Source organism: Salpingoeca rosetta, assembly GCF_000188695.1.
Source record: "Salpingoeca rosetta unplaced genomic scaffold supercont1.25, whole genome shotgun sequence".
NCBI lineage: Eukaryota > Choanoflagellata > Craspedida > Salpingoecidae > Salpingoeca > Salpingoeca rosetta.
The window spans coordinates 456,750-469,669 of record NW_004754909.1 but is presented as its reverse complement, the minus strand read 5'-3'; the positions used below and the strand labels follow the sequence as shown (position 1 = coordinate 469,669).

Below are 12,920 nucleotides of genomic sequence, written 5' to 3'. Positions count from 1 at the left end.
CGCTGGGACCCGAGATGTACAGGCGCCACGACCAGTTGGAGCAGCAGCTTGCAGTCAATGCACGCCGCGTGTACGGTGAACAGCTGAGGGCAGACGCAGAGCGCAGGCGCCAGGTGCGATGCTGGCTTTGTCTTATCTTGCTTTGATTCTGTAGAGCGAGAGAAGGGGGGGGGGCTTCATTTGTGCACTGCTTACCTGTGTGTGTATGTGTGTGTGTGTGTGATTGTGTACCTGTATCCAAGCGTTGCGTTCTTGCATATTTATGGACGCTCGGTCATCAGAGCGCGCACTACCTCATGCCAACCTCGCAACTTCACTCACACTTGTGCATTTCGCTTGCACGCCATCGTTGTGGCAGGTGCAAGAGGAAGCAATGCAAGAGAAGGAGAAGGACACGCGAATGGTGAAGAAGATCTTGAAGGAATACCAGGAGGACGTGGCCAACGAGAAGCAGTTTAGGAAGCAGGTACTGCTGTTGCTGCTGCTGCTGCTGCTGCTGATGATGATGATGATGATGATGATGATGATGATGATGATGATGATGATGATGAGGAAGAGGAGGAGGAGGAGGAGGAGGAGGATGGTGTCGTACATGTGTGCGGATGTGAGGGCGTTACCACTTGGTTCACTGCCCTCGCCCATCCCCTCAACTGCACATCGGTCACACACACACACACAAACACACAGACATTGTTCGCCTTCTGGAGACCCACGCCGTCCGAAGGTCGCCAGCATCACATTTGCGCGCCTCGTGACGCCTGTAGGGGAACAGACTCGGCAGCGCTCACACACACACACACACACACACACACACACACACACACACACACACACACACACACACACACACACACACACACACACACACACACACACACACACACACACACACACACCGAATCTACAAATGAAGCCCCCCCCCCCTCAGTCATCGCGTCGCTGCTATGCGTGCACGTCCTCATCCATTGGTGGTGGAAACAGATTGGGCATTGCATACGTGCCGCCTGGCTGCTGTCGTTCTTGCTGTTGTTGCTGCTGTTGGCGTGGTCGTGGTCGTGGCCGTGGCCGTGGTGCTGGCTGCGGACCAGCGTTGTTTGCCCTCGCTGCAATGTCAGTTGCACCCGCAGTGGTGCGTGCTGGCTGTGCGAGATCTGCGTTCTCGTAGGTTGTGTTGACGTACACGCCATGGGACGGGTTGGCCACCACCCCAGCAAACATGCCCGCCCCCGTCGCGCCTGCGTCGTGTGGCGGCGCCTGCGGCGGTGGTGACTGCATGCTTGGTGCCTCCACATAGTCGCTGGTGAACAGGGCTTGCTTCCATGAGTCATCGCCCCCGCTGTTGCTGCTGTCTGGATCACTGCTGCTGTTGTGCCCGGTAAACGCCGGGTTGCGCGCTGTGGCTGCTGTACTGTAGATTGCGCCCTGGTCCCCAGCCGTGCCTTGGTCCGGGCTGGCATACTCCGCATACACAGCGCCACCGCCACGACCGCCAACAACGGGCTGCATGTATTCGTGTCGGGGCGGGTTGATGTCGTAATTGCCCTCGTTCCACCGCTTGTCGTGAAACGCCCGCTCCTCTGCTGTCTGCAGCGTGTGTGTTGTTGGATCGCCCCACGCCATCCGCGCGGGCGGTGTCGGCCCCACTGCTGTTGGCGTTGCTGCTGTCGTCGTTACTGCTGTTGACGTACCGGGCGCCGTCGGCACGGCACTGCTCGAGCCATCGGGTTTGTACAGCGGGTTGGCGAACAGGCTGATGGTACGGTCATGTTCACCAAACTTGTCCCACGCGCCCCGGCCACTGCGACCACCGCCGCTGCCACGGCGTCGCACCATGACGATGACGATGATGGCGATGATGAGCAGTAGACCACCACCGGCACCGGCAGCGACGGGCACAATTGGGATGGCGGCTGCGCTGCCGTTCATCTCGCCAGACACCGACGTCGTCCCACTCGCAGCCGTGGTCGTCATACCTGCTGTTGATGATGATGACGACGACGACGACAAATGTGTTGGTGTTGTTGTTGGTGTTGGTGTTGTTGCGCTGCTGGTGGTTGGTGCTGTGGACGTGGACGGGGGTCCGGCCAGGGCCGCCAGTATCTGCGGCTTGACGTGCGCGGCAACAACAAAGAAGGGCGCATCCGTGCGAGCGTAGCGGCCGGAGATCGCGCGCGCTCGCAAAGACGCCAACGCATCCACCACAGCAGCAGTGCGGCGGTCGTGCGTGGCAACCGTGACGAGGAGGTACACGCTGTCACCGCCATCACTGGCGCTGGTTCCATTGCCACCAGCCAGCGCTGACGTGCTTGTCGTTGTTGACGGCGTGCCAGTTGGCGTGCTGATGGTTCGCCCCGCGTGTACCGCGGTTGTTGTGGTTGCTGTTGCTGTCGTGACACTGCTTGCACCGGCATCATCCGCATCACCCGGCGCCGTCTGTGCATCGGATGCTGTTGTTGTCGTCGCTGATGAGGAAAGCGGCGTTGGTGTGACGTTCGGGTCGCGGCCAGCGTTTAGCGAACCCGTAGTTGTCGTCGTGGGTGTTGTTGGTGATGTTGGTGATGTGGCACCCGTGTCATCGCCATCGCCTGGCCCATCACCGCTCATGGGGGAAAGGCCGAGCTCTGGGAACACAACCTCTGCGCGCAAATCAACTTGGGTGACATTGTGCACAACCCACACGTCCAGCAGGGAAGATGCCAGGCCAGCCGCAACCACGTCCGAGTTGGCGGTGTCCACGACGCCGGCACCATGGCTCGGCGCAATGTTGTTTGAGGAAGAGGAGAGCGGGGCAAGCGACAGCCACTCCTGCACCACCGCTGGTGTGAGGGAGGCGGCTTGACTCGCGTCAGCGGCCACAACAATGGCAAGCGTGTTGTTGTCCGCAGGCACGACAGCCTCGCTGCGCACAACCACGCGCACAGTTGCGTTGTCCACATTGCCAGCCCGATCAGCAACCGTTAGGGGCACGATGTAGAAGCCAGGGCGGCGTGAGTCGACGGCAGCGAGCGCGGACGCGTTGACCTGCAACGACACATCGCCATCGGCCACATCTGTGGCAGCCACGTGATCGCCCGCAAACAGCGGGGCGCGGAAGCCAAACGGCCAGGTCACGGTGCCACCATTCTCCACCCTGAGGATCGGTGGGCGCGTGTCAATGGGCAGCACGAAGCGTGTTGTCGAGACAACCTGCTTGTGCGGCAGGGTGAGGGTGTAATAGACGATAAACGCGTAGCTTCCGCTTGGCGCGAGCGTCTCAAACAAATCCGTGTCGCCCGCAGATGACACAAGTTGGAGATTGTCGACGTTTGCAACCGCCTCTGCGTGTGAGGCATAGGGGCCACGCGGGCGCACGCGTGCCGGTTCCTCGTACACAAGTGCAGGGCGGATGACAGCGCACACCGTAGTGGACACATCGCCATACCAGGCGTCGTGGGCACGGATGCCAGGGTCAGCGAGCTGCACGCCAGGCTCCACCTCAAAGGTGATGATGCTGTCGCCATCAAGGGTGATGGTGGGCACTGTGGTGTCGACGATGGAGAGACGGCCAACACCGGACGAGGGTCCGCACGTCTCCCACGTCGCCTCGAGCAGCTGATTCGACGCAAACGTGCCCACGAGCGTGTCCGGGAACCACGGTGGGAGGGACGGCGGAAGTGTCGTTGGCTCGACGGGCAGGGCGGTTGAAACGGGAGGGCGGAAATACAGGCAGTCGCCGTGCACGGGAATGAAGGCATTGAGGTCCACCTCGACCAGGGACAGCGCAGTGTCTGGTGTGGCGGGTGCGGGGTCTGCTGTCCCCGTTGCCCAGTCGATGGCCACATCACCAGCAGCAAACGCAGTGCCCACTGCCAATGGAGTGCTGGTGGAGATTGAGTTTCCCGACGAATCTGTTGTGGTGAGCGTGACGGTGTACGTGTCGCTTTCAGCGTCGTGCACAACAGGGGGCTCATGGGATATGGGCACCTGTCCGTCCCAGGCGTCCATGGCAACAGAGTGGCGGCTGGCGTAGCTGCCAACTTGGCTCCCGCTTGGGTTGGAGCACAGGAACACCTCGGACGCAACGCTGGTGAACACTGGTGGCGTTGTGTCCTCCACCGTGTACGTGTATGCAATCGTCGCGTTGTTGCCAAAGGCGTCGCTCAGCAGCAGCTGCACAGAGATGTTGGCCGGCAGGACGGACGGCGTGAGCGCTGTCAGATTTGACAGCACGTGGACGGTGAACGGGCTGGCGTCAAACACAAGCGGATAAGTGTTGATTTCCAGCGGGCGTGTAGCTTCATTTGTCGCGGGCACACGGCTCAAGCGCACTGGGGGTTGCGTGTCGGACACAATCACCGTCAGCGTGACGGGCTCAGCGTAGTTGCCGAGGGCGTTGGGCGCGGTCACATTGTAGACGACCTCATACACACCCGGCTCGTGAAAGTCGACAAGCGGCTTCTGCGTGATGGTGAGGTTGCCGTTGAGATCCACATCACCGGGGATGCTGTTGAACACCTCTGCGCGCGGTGGTTCGAACGGCGCCTGTCCACGCTCAACGTGAAGCGGCGTATTCGTCTCTGCAAACACGCGAATCAGGGGGACGGTTTCGAAGATGTAGATGACAGTCAGGTTCACGCTGCTTGTGCGCCCTTCCTTGTCGCTTGCACTCAGCGTCACCGTCCTGCCGTCTGCGAATCGTTGTTGTTGTTGTTGTTGTTGTTGTTGTTGTTGTTGTTGTTGTTGTTGTTGTTGTTGTTGTTGTTGTTGTTGTTGTTGTTGTTGTTGTTGTTGTTGTTGTTGTTGTTGTTATGGCGGTGTGTACGTGCGTGTGCGTGTTGTGTATGTATGTGTGTGCGTGTGCGTGTGTGTGCGTGTGTGTACGTGCGTGTGCGTGTTGTGTGTGTGTGTGTGCGTGTGTGTGTGTGCGTGTGTGTGTGTGTGTGCGTGTTGTGTGTGTGTGCGTGCGTGTTGTGTGTGTGTGTGTGCGTGTGTACGTGAGCGTGTTGTGTGCGTGCGTGTGTATGTGTTTGTGCGTGCGTTGAAAAAGGACGGCGCAGACATGGAGCGTGTGCATACGTGCAACAAAAGCGCGGGAATCATAATGGCACCAGCAACAGACCGTTCAAACGTCACACATACATACATACACACATACATACATACATACATACATACATACATACATACATACATACATACATACATACATACATACATACATACATACATACATACATACATACGTACATACATATGTACACACAACCTCCATGCGTTTCATGTTTGGACGGACCTTTTGAACGCGATTGCATCACGTCGCGCGGGCCGTCAAATGCATCAAATGCAGTGGCGTTGATGGTGGGCACTGGTGACGTGTCCTTGGGAATGATCACGAACCGATCCATGCCTGCAGGCAACGTGATGACTGGTGGCTGTGTGTCCACTGTTCGAATTCGTCGTGTCATGAGCGTGGACGTGGACGGGGACGTGTGTGTGAATGTGAAGGGGGAAGGGGTGAGGACGAAGGAAAACCAACTGGTAGGCGTAACTTATGCGTGCAAGGGCGCGATGGAGAGAACGTGCACGAAACACAATCACGCACACGAATACCAAAAATTCGCCAGCACAACACACGTACCCAAACAACACAACACTCAGCACAAGCACAACACCGCCCCCATCCCCGCCACAAAAGCCCGCACCTGCGCATGCGCTGCGGTTGTATGTGACTTGGAGACCGCACACTTTGCACTCTAGCTGCTGCGGTTCGTCCTGGTAGGTGTTGTCCTCACAGGGATGGCTGTCGCAGAAGTAGCAGCGGTGGCCAGGCTCGCACGGGCGCTGCACGTACTCCTCCCGGTCAAGGTAGAAGCCTGGCGCAGCCGCACGCGTGCATTGTGCATTGAGCATGGGCATTTGGGTGTGTGTGTGAATGTGTGTGAAGTGCGTGTCAGTGTGTGAAGTGTGTGTGTGTGTGTGTGTGTAAATGTGTAGCAAACAAGCAATGAGAGCAACTCATGCACGCACATGCGCATGCGCACGCAAGCACAGCACCGACCAGACCACTCCTCCCATCTCCCATCTCTCGGCTCCCTCTCCACCGCGTGCACTGGTGGTGAAAAGTTACGGCAAATACGCACACACCATTTGCACACATGGTGCAGAAGCTGGAGCCTGGGCCAGGCGTGTATTGGAAGTCGAGGTTGCATGCTGAACACGCAGTCTGGTCGAAGTCTCCCGTGACGGTGTGTTGTGGGCACAGCTGGCAGGCGCGGGCCGGGTGTGTGTGGTTGATGAAGCTCCCTGGCGGGCACTTGCATGCCAGGTCCATCAACGCATATCCGTAAGTGCAGGAGACGTTGCACGTTTGCACGTCGAGCGCTGGGCGGCCGTTAACGTCCAGTGACGCATTGCGGACCTGGAGAAACGAGTCGCTCGCAGTGGTGGTGATGTTGGCAATGCCGTCGGCCGACCAGCGAACCGCGTCGTCGCTGCAGTTCACCGCCATATAGTCGCCACCGCCGTTGCATGTGAACGTCCACAAGAACGTGTTCGCGGTGAATTCGCGCTGGATGCCCACCTGCACAGGGTATTCAGCTGTGGGGTGTGCGTGCGTGTATGTGTGTTGGGGGGAGACATGGACGACAATTAACATCAGCATGGATTACGAGGCGAAGGAATACCTGGTGCACTCCCACACACACGCACATACACACATTCACATTCACACACTCTTCTCACTCACACACTGACATACACACACATTCACATTCACACACACACTGACACACACACACACACACACACGAAATCATACACACACATATATTAACGCGCACACATGCACACATCAAGGAGATGTGTTTACCTGGGCAACGGAGGCCATCGTCTGGGACGGGTTCAACCCAAGCGTACTCGTGCTGTCTGAGAGCATCCGCATCACTCGTGTCGCTGACGTCAAGGTCTGCAACCGCCGCGCCCACCGGCAGTCAGGCATGATTGTATGATGTGAGCAAACGGCACACCACGCAAGATGGCGCAGGCGAAAGGAAGAAGGATCAGCAATGCAAGCGGGGCATTGGCTCATTCCGACTCACTTCCACGGCACGTGATCGCGAATAGGTCCACTGCTGACGATACTGTGGTGCATGAAACGGTGAGCATGAGGGAAGGGGGATGTTGGTGAGGGAACAATACAGAGGCACACACACACACACGCACGCACACACACACACACACACACACACACACCACACACACACACCACACACACACACACACACACACACACACACACCACACACACACACACGCACACACACAGTGAAATCATTGACTGACCTCGCTCAAACTTGGTCATGTAGTCGCGACAGAGGACGTCAAATGTAGCCTGCCACACGTACAACCAACAGACGTGAGGATGTGCTGTGCGGCAGAGAGAGGAAGCTCAAATACCGATGTCAGAGGCAATGCATCCACCACCATCTTCTCCTCCTCCACCATGCAGCAAGCGCAGCAACGGCAACACCCCCTGTACCTTAAACTCGCTTGCTGTGGTGATGGAAGAGAGCGAAGAAACAAGCACCGTCACCAGCAAGAGCACCACCGCACCACCACCACTTTGCCGTGGCTGTGGACGCGCGTGCATTGCCATCGCTGAAGCTGGCGAGACAAGCGGATGGGGCGGGGCAATGGAAGCGAAAACAAGTGTGAGTGCCGCTCGCAAACGCCGCGGTTGGATAGCAGGGATAGGGCATGCAACACAACGAAAGAGTGAGTCAGCCAACAAGAGTGAGCGAGCCAACAGCAAGGGCTGATGCAACAGTACCAACGACAACAAACAAGCAGCAGAGACAATAAACAAACACCTGTCTGGTTCACATCGCAGCATGTCACCCACCTCACGCTTATTGTGCTCCAAATCCAAGAGCGCGAGTCAGGGGTGCCAGAGGTACAGAAATTTAATGTATGATATTCATAATTTCTCGTATGGGAAGATCGTCAAGGCAGAGACAGGCGGGGGGTTTGTTTGTGTTTTTGAGGGGTTGGTGCGAGATGAGACAATGTGATGTCAAAGACTCAAAGACAACTGCACCTGTAGACCTGTACACACGTGTACACACGTGTACACTCACTTACACACGTTTCTACACATTCGCTCACTTACACACACACGCACTCACTTACACACACTTCACATTCACTCACTCACTTACACGTAACACACCCCACGTTACACCACGAGACCAAGCTTGTGGATGGTCTCGAGGACAGAGAGCGACTCGAGCGAGGCCGATAACCGCACAGCCTTCAGTAGCGGCCACTGCTTGAGGGCAGCAGCAACCACGTCAACCTGCTCCGCCGTGGCGCGCCCCAGAAGCAGCGTCAGGTGCTGGACTTGCGTTGAGGCGAACAGGACGTATGAGAGCGTGGTCGCGTCCTTGAATGCCGTCTTCATCACCACCCGCTCCACCACAGGCGTGCAGCCCTCCTGTGCACCAAACACACACGCACACATGCACACATGCATACACACACATACACATACACACACACGAACACACACACATACACATACACACACATACACATACACACACACGAACACACACACACACACACACATGTGAGTGCCAAGTGCGGATGTTGAAGACAGCAGCATGCAATAGCATGGGTGTGTGTGTGTGTGTGAGAGAGGACGCATCGTACGTACGCTGGCATCCGTGATGACGCCCTCAACGCTTAGGTGCGTGAGGTGCCGCAACCGCTGGTCTGAAAGTGAGGCACACGTACCCTTGCCCACATGCAGTGAGCGCAGCGTGTCCGCTGTGTGTGGCAGCAGTGGTGGTCGTGACAAGAAACGTATTGTGGTGATGGCAGCGGCAGGAGCTACATGGTGAGGCAATGTGTAAGTGCCTGTCGTACAAACATACATTGCACGTAACACACACACACACACACACACACACACACACACACACACACACACACACACACACACACACACACACACACACACACAGACGCATGTGCCTCACCGCAGGCGGTAATTATGGGTGTAATGTCCAGGTTGTCTTTGCGCGACGTGAACGTGACCGAGAGCTCTTGCAAGCGCTTGCAGTAGGGGAGACAGAAGGACACAAAGGAAATGCCGCTGTCCACATCACTCCGACAGCCAGCGGGGTTACTTCTAATGGGTGTGACAAAGCGGTGTCGAGGGGTGGGGAGGGGGTTTGGTGAGGTCGCATGGTGGAGAATTATGCAGTTTGTTTGCTTGTTCATGGGTGTGTGTTGTGCGTGTGTGCGTGTGTGTGTGTGTTTGTGTATGTGTGTGTGTGTGTGTGTGTGTGGTGACGGAAGAGAACACTGGGCTGGGAAAGCAAACTCGTGCGTACAACGCTGCAGGCTGACAAAGGATGGTGAATGTGCAACACACGAGCAGGTGTAGGCGCACACGCACTTGTGCACACCGCCAACTCACTTGTACTCAAAGGAGGTGATGTTGGTCATCCCTTCCAAGCAGGTGATGCTGCACAGTGGTCGCACACGCACAGACACGCACAGACACGCACACACACATACACATACACATGCACGCACACACACATACACATACACATGCACAGACACACATACACATACACATACACATGCACACACACGCGTGTAGGGTACAATGGGTGGCAGGGTGTCGTGACGCAGAAGAAACCAAAGCGAGCACATGATTGCACTCTGAGCAAGCAACACTGAAAGCACAAGTACGAAAAACGCGCCCACACAGGTGTGTATGCGCATCACACATCTCTACATCTCCACATCTCCACATCTCCACATCTCTCTCATCACTCTCATCACTCTCATCTCCTGCCCCCCCCCACCTGGAGTTGAGGAGTTTCAGCCCCTTGATGGTGCGCGCTGCTGATGGAGCAAGCGGGCCAGCGAGACGACCGCCGAGCGTGTGTATGCGCGGTGGAAGTGCACGCGTGACCCGCCCATCCGCAATGCACGTGTGGAGCTCGGGACTAATGGTGGTGATGATGATGATGGTGGTGATGGTGAGCATGGTGGTGGAGGTGGTGCATGAGCAGGGCAGGTCGGGTGGGAAGACGATATGTGTGCAGCAAAGCACACAAGCACGAGCAAACACACGTGCTCACACACGCACACACCCGTACACGCACACATACACCACACACACACACACACAAGCACGAACAAACACACGTGTTCAAACACACGCACACGCACGCACACAGAAAGCACCGGGTCATACAGTGTGACTCACGCGTTGCGCAACACGTTGTTGAGGGCAATCTCTCGGTCTGCGGTGGCGACGATGGTGTGAAGACGCGGAAACTGCTCGGCAGCATCAATGGCGGACTGAATGTCCGCAGCGCCACGCCCACCGGTGACGACGACAGACTCAAGGGTGGACGCGTGTGCAGCAATGAGGCGCAGCAGGCCTGATGGCACGTGCTCGGCAAAGTGCAGCTCAAGCTGCGGGTGTGTGAACAAACCGTGAGTGCTGACGACATCGAAGGGAAGGCAGATGTGCGGTATTCATCACACGCACGCCAACACACACACACACACACACACACACACACACACACACACACACACCTCACGCAGGTGGTTGCAGGAGAATTCGAAGCTCCTCGTCCCACGTGACCAAATACACAGCCGCTGCAAACGTGGCATCTCAACCACATCACTCACTCCCAGCAGTGCATCAGCATTCTGCGCGCGCGCGCGCGCGCGTGTGTGTGTGTGTGTGTGTGTGTGTGTGTGTGTGTGTGTGTGTGTGTGTGTGTGTGGTTGTGTGACACGCAGGAGGAATGCGTCATTGACAGTGAGGCGTTGAGTCGCTGTCGTGTTCTCGCGGCGCACATAGGTCCCCCAACATACACACACACACGCACACACACACACACACGCACACACACACACACACACGTACGTACCACTTCAAGGGTGGTCAGGTGCGGAAGACGACTGAGGAGATCCATTTCGATGTTCACCAGAGACGGCCTTTGTACTTGCGCGTGATGTGAGAATACAAAACTCCTGCATGGCACAGGGCACGAGTAGAAGAAGCAGGGTCGGTGAGAGTACCAGTTTGGCTGAGCAATAAGGGCGCAGCAGCACCAGCAACCGGCGTGGTAGTGCACAATGCACGCACGCACACACACACACTCACACACGCACACATCGTAGCAGCGATTTTACTCACGGCAGCGGTGTGGCGCAGAGGTTGACGTGTCGAAGGTTTGCCACGACCTCGGAATCGCCCAAGATGTTCTCCAGGACGCTGCAAGCCACCGCATGCTGCACAATCAACGTCTGCAGCCTTCCTTCACTGGTGTACCGAAATTGAAGCACCAAGGAGCGTGGAGATCTGTGAGGGGTGGTGATACGTGGCAGTGACAGCACTGCGTAAAGTGTGGGCTATGGGCTGGCTTGCCAGCCTGTTCTGTTTGCACTGATGCATGGGTTGTGCACTCACCCCAAATGACAGTACGACTCCAGTTGCTTGCAGCCAATTTGATGCCCGTGCGGGCTTCGCAAGTCAATTGTGTCCCAGATGTGTGGGCTCAGAAATATTTCCATGCACTGCCTGCACGTTGCGCCAAGCTGTGCAGTCATGTGATGATTTCAGTGGCGCGGTGTCAGTGGCGATACTGTTTCTGGCCATCACAGTCTTTCTCATGTGCACCTTCATGCACAAAACCCAACACACACACACTCACACAAGCATACATACGCACACATGCACGCACACACAAGCATTCATACACACATACACGCACGCACATCTGCACCTTGCAGCGGTCTTCGACGGTGAGGAGCTTGAAGATCGTGCCAAGCACATCGTGCCCGACATCCAACAGCGACGCGCCGTTCATCCTCTCAATCGTCGTTGTCCTTCTGCTGAAATCTGTATGAAAACATTAACAAATCTTCCCAACTTGAACCAGAAAGCGCGGACGCTGCTCACCCACAACACCCACACACCATCATCATCACACCATGGGCGACTTGGAAGGGTTAATGTTGGTGGAGAAGGAGCCTCGCGCTGGCGATGCCATCACGTTGTGGTGGCCAAAGCTTGTCGCTGGCTCAGATCCGCTCGAAAACGCATACCTTTCTTTTCGCAGGACCAAGGCGCAAGAAACGCGCGAAGGTACATCATGACAGTGTGTGCGCACTGCGTGTGTGCGCACTGTGTGTGTGTGTGTGTGTGTTTGTGCGTGACTGGGTGTGTGTGTGTGTGTGTGTGTGTGTGTGTTTGTGTTTGTGTGTGTGTGTGTGTGTGTGTGTGTGTGTGTGTTTGCACCGATGCTTCTTGATGATGTTTTCGTGGCAACAAGTACGCGCGTGTCGACCTGCCATGCATGTGCTCACGTGAAGGGTTTCCTGCGCAGAGTTTATCAAGCAGTTTCCATTGGTGCTTCCGCCCAAGATTAGCGAGGATGACAAAGGCAGCAAGCAGCACAACCGCGAGGAGGCGTTTGGCGACATCTTCGCAGGTTCACTCGGGTAAGGATGCATGCTGATCATGAGCATGTACTCTCCGCTGACAAACTGCTGAGTCTCACCCAACAACTCACCCTTTGTGACATCCTAATGCTGACATGTTGCTGCTCCAGGACGAAAGCGAGGGCACTCGCCTACATGCTGAGTCCCGTCGGCGCCCCTCGACAAACTGTCAGATACATTGGTACGACTGTGTGTTGAGTGTGTGAATGCGTATGTTGTTGAGTATGTAAATGAGCATGTGTTATGTTGTTGTTGTTGTTGTTGTTTAAGTTGTTGTTTAAGTTGTTGTTTAAGTTGTTGTTGTTGTTGTTGTTGTTGTTGTTGTTGTTGTTGTTGTTGTTGTTGTTGTTGTTGTTGTTGTTGTTGTTGTTGTTGTTGTTGTTGTTGTTGTGTGTGTGTGT

At 56.2% G+C, this 12,920-nt stretch overlaps 4 protein-coding genes across 4 annotated transcripts in view; 2 read left to right on the top strand and 2 right to left on the bottom strand.

Moving 5' to 3' along the window:
• Positions 1 to 14: 14 nt before the first annotated feature.
• Positions 15 to 755, top strand: PTSG_08816 (uncharacterized protein; the record flags this gene model as incomplete). The annotated part of the gene is made up of 3 exons (XM_004990144.1): positions 15 to 113; positions 359 to 466; positions 708 to 755. The coding sequence occupies 3 exons, from the start codon at positions 15 to 17 to the stop codon at positions 753 to 755; spliced, it is 255 nt and encodes an 84-aa protein (XP_004990201.1).
• Positions 756 to 942: 187 nt separating this feature from the next.
• Positions 943 to 7,339, bottom strand: PTSG_08815 (uncharacterized protein; the record flags this gene model as incomplete). The annotated part of the gene is made up of 6 exons (XM_004990143.1): positions 943 to 4,667; positions 5,273 to 5,422; positions 5,682 to 5,852; positions 6,124 to 6,576; positions 6,848 to 6,943; positions 7,321 to 7,339. 6 exons carry the CDS (start codon positions 7,337 to 7,339, stop codon positions 943 to 945), a joined length of 4,614 nt encoding a protein of 1,537 aa, XP_004990200.1.
• Positions 7,340 to 7,923: 584 nt separating this feature from the next.
• PTSG_08814 (uncharacterized protein) lies at positions 7,924 to 11,885 on the bottom strand (the record flags this gene model as incomplete). The annotated part of the gene is made up of 11 exons (XM_004990142.1): positions 7,924 to 8,470; positions 8,693 to 8,805; positions 9,018 to 9,169; positions 9,461 to 9,508; positions 9,858 to 10,001; positions 10,265 to 10,476; positions 10,603 to 10,719; positions 10,944 to 11,046; positions 11,213 to 11,338; positions 11,486 to 11,613; positions 11,802 to 11,885. 11 exons carry the CDS (start codon positions 11,883 to 11,885, stop codon positions 8,213 to 8,215), a joined length of 1,485 nt encoding a protein of 494 aa, XP_004990199.1. The 3' UTR covers positions 7,924 to 8,212.
• A 62-nt stretch (positions 11,886 to 11,947) lies between these two features.
• PTSG_08813 (uncharacterized protein) overlaps positions 11,948 to 12,920 on the top strand; it is a gene marked incomplete at its 3' end in the record, with an annotated part of 2,834 nt that continues 1,861 nt past the window's right edge. The window contains exons 1-3 of the mRNA XM_004990141.1: positions 11,948 to 12,163; positions 12,405 to 12,519; positions 12,630 to 12,687. Coding sequence (XP_004990198.1) covers positions 12,010 to 12,163; positions 12,405 to 12,519; positions 12,630 to 12,687 — 327 coding nt within the window. The 5' untranslated portion in view covers positions 11,948 to 12,009. The remainder of the gene's footprint in view (positions 12,164 to 12,404; positions 12,520 to 12,629; positions 12,688 to 12,920) is intronic.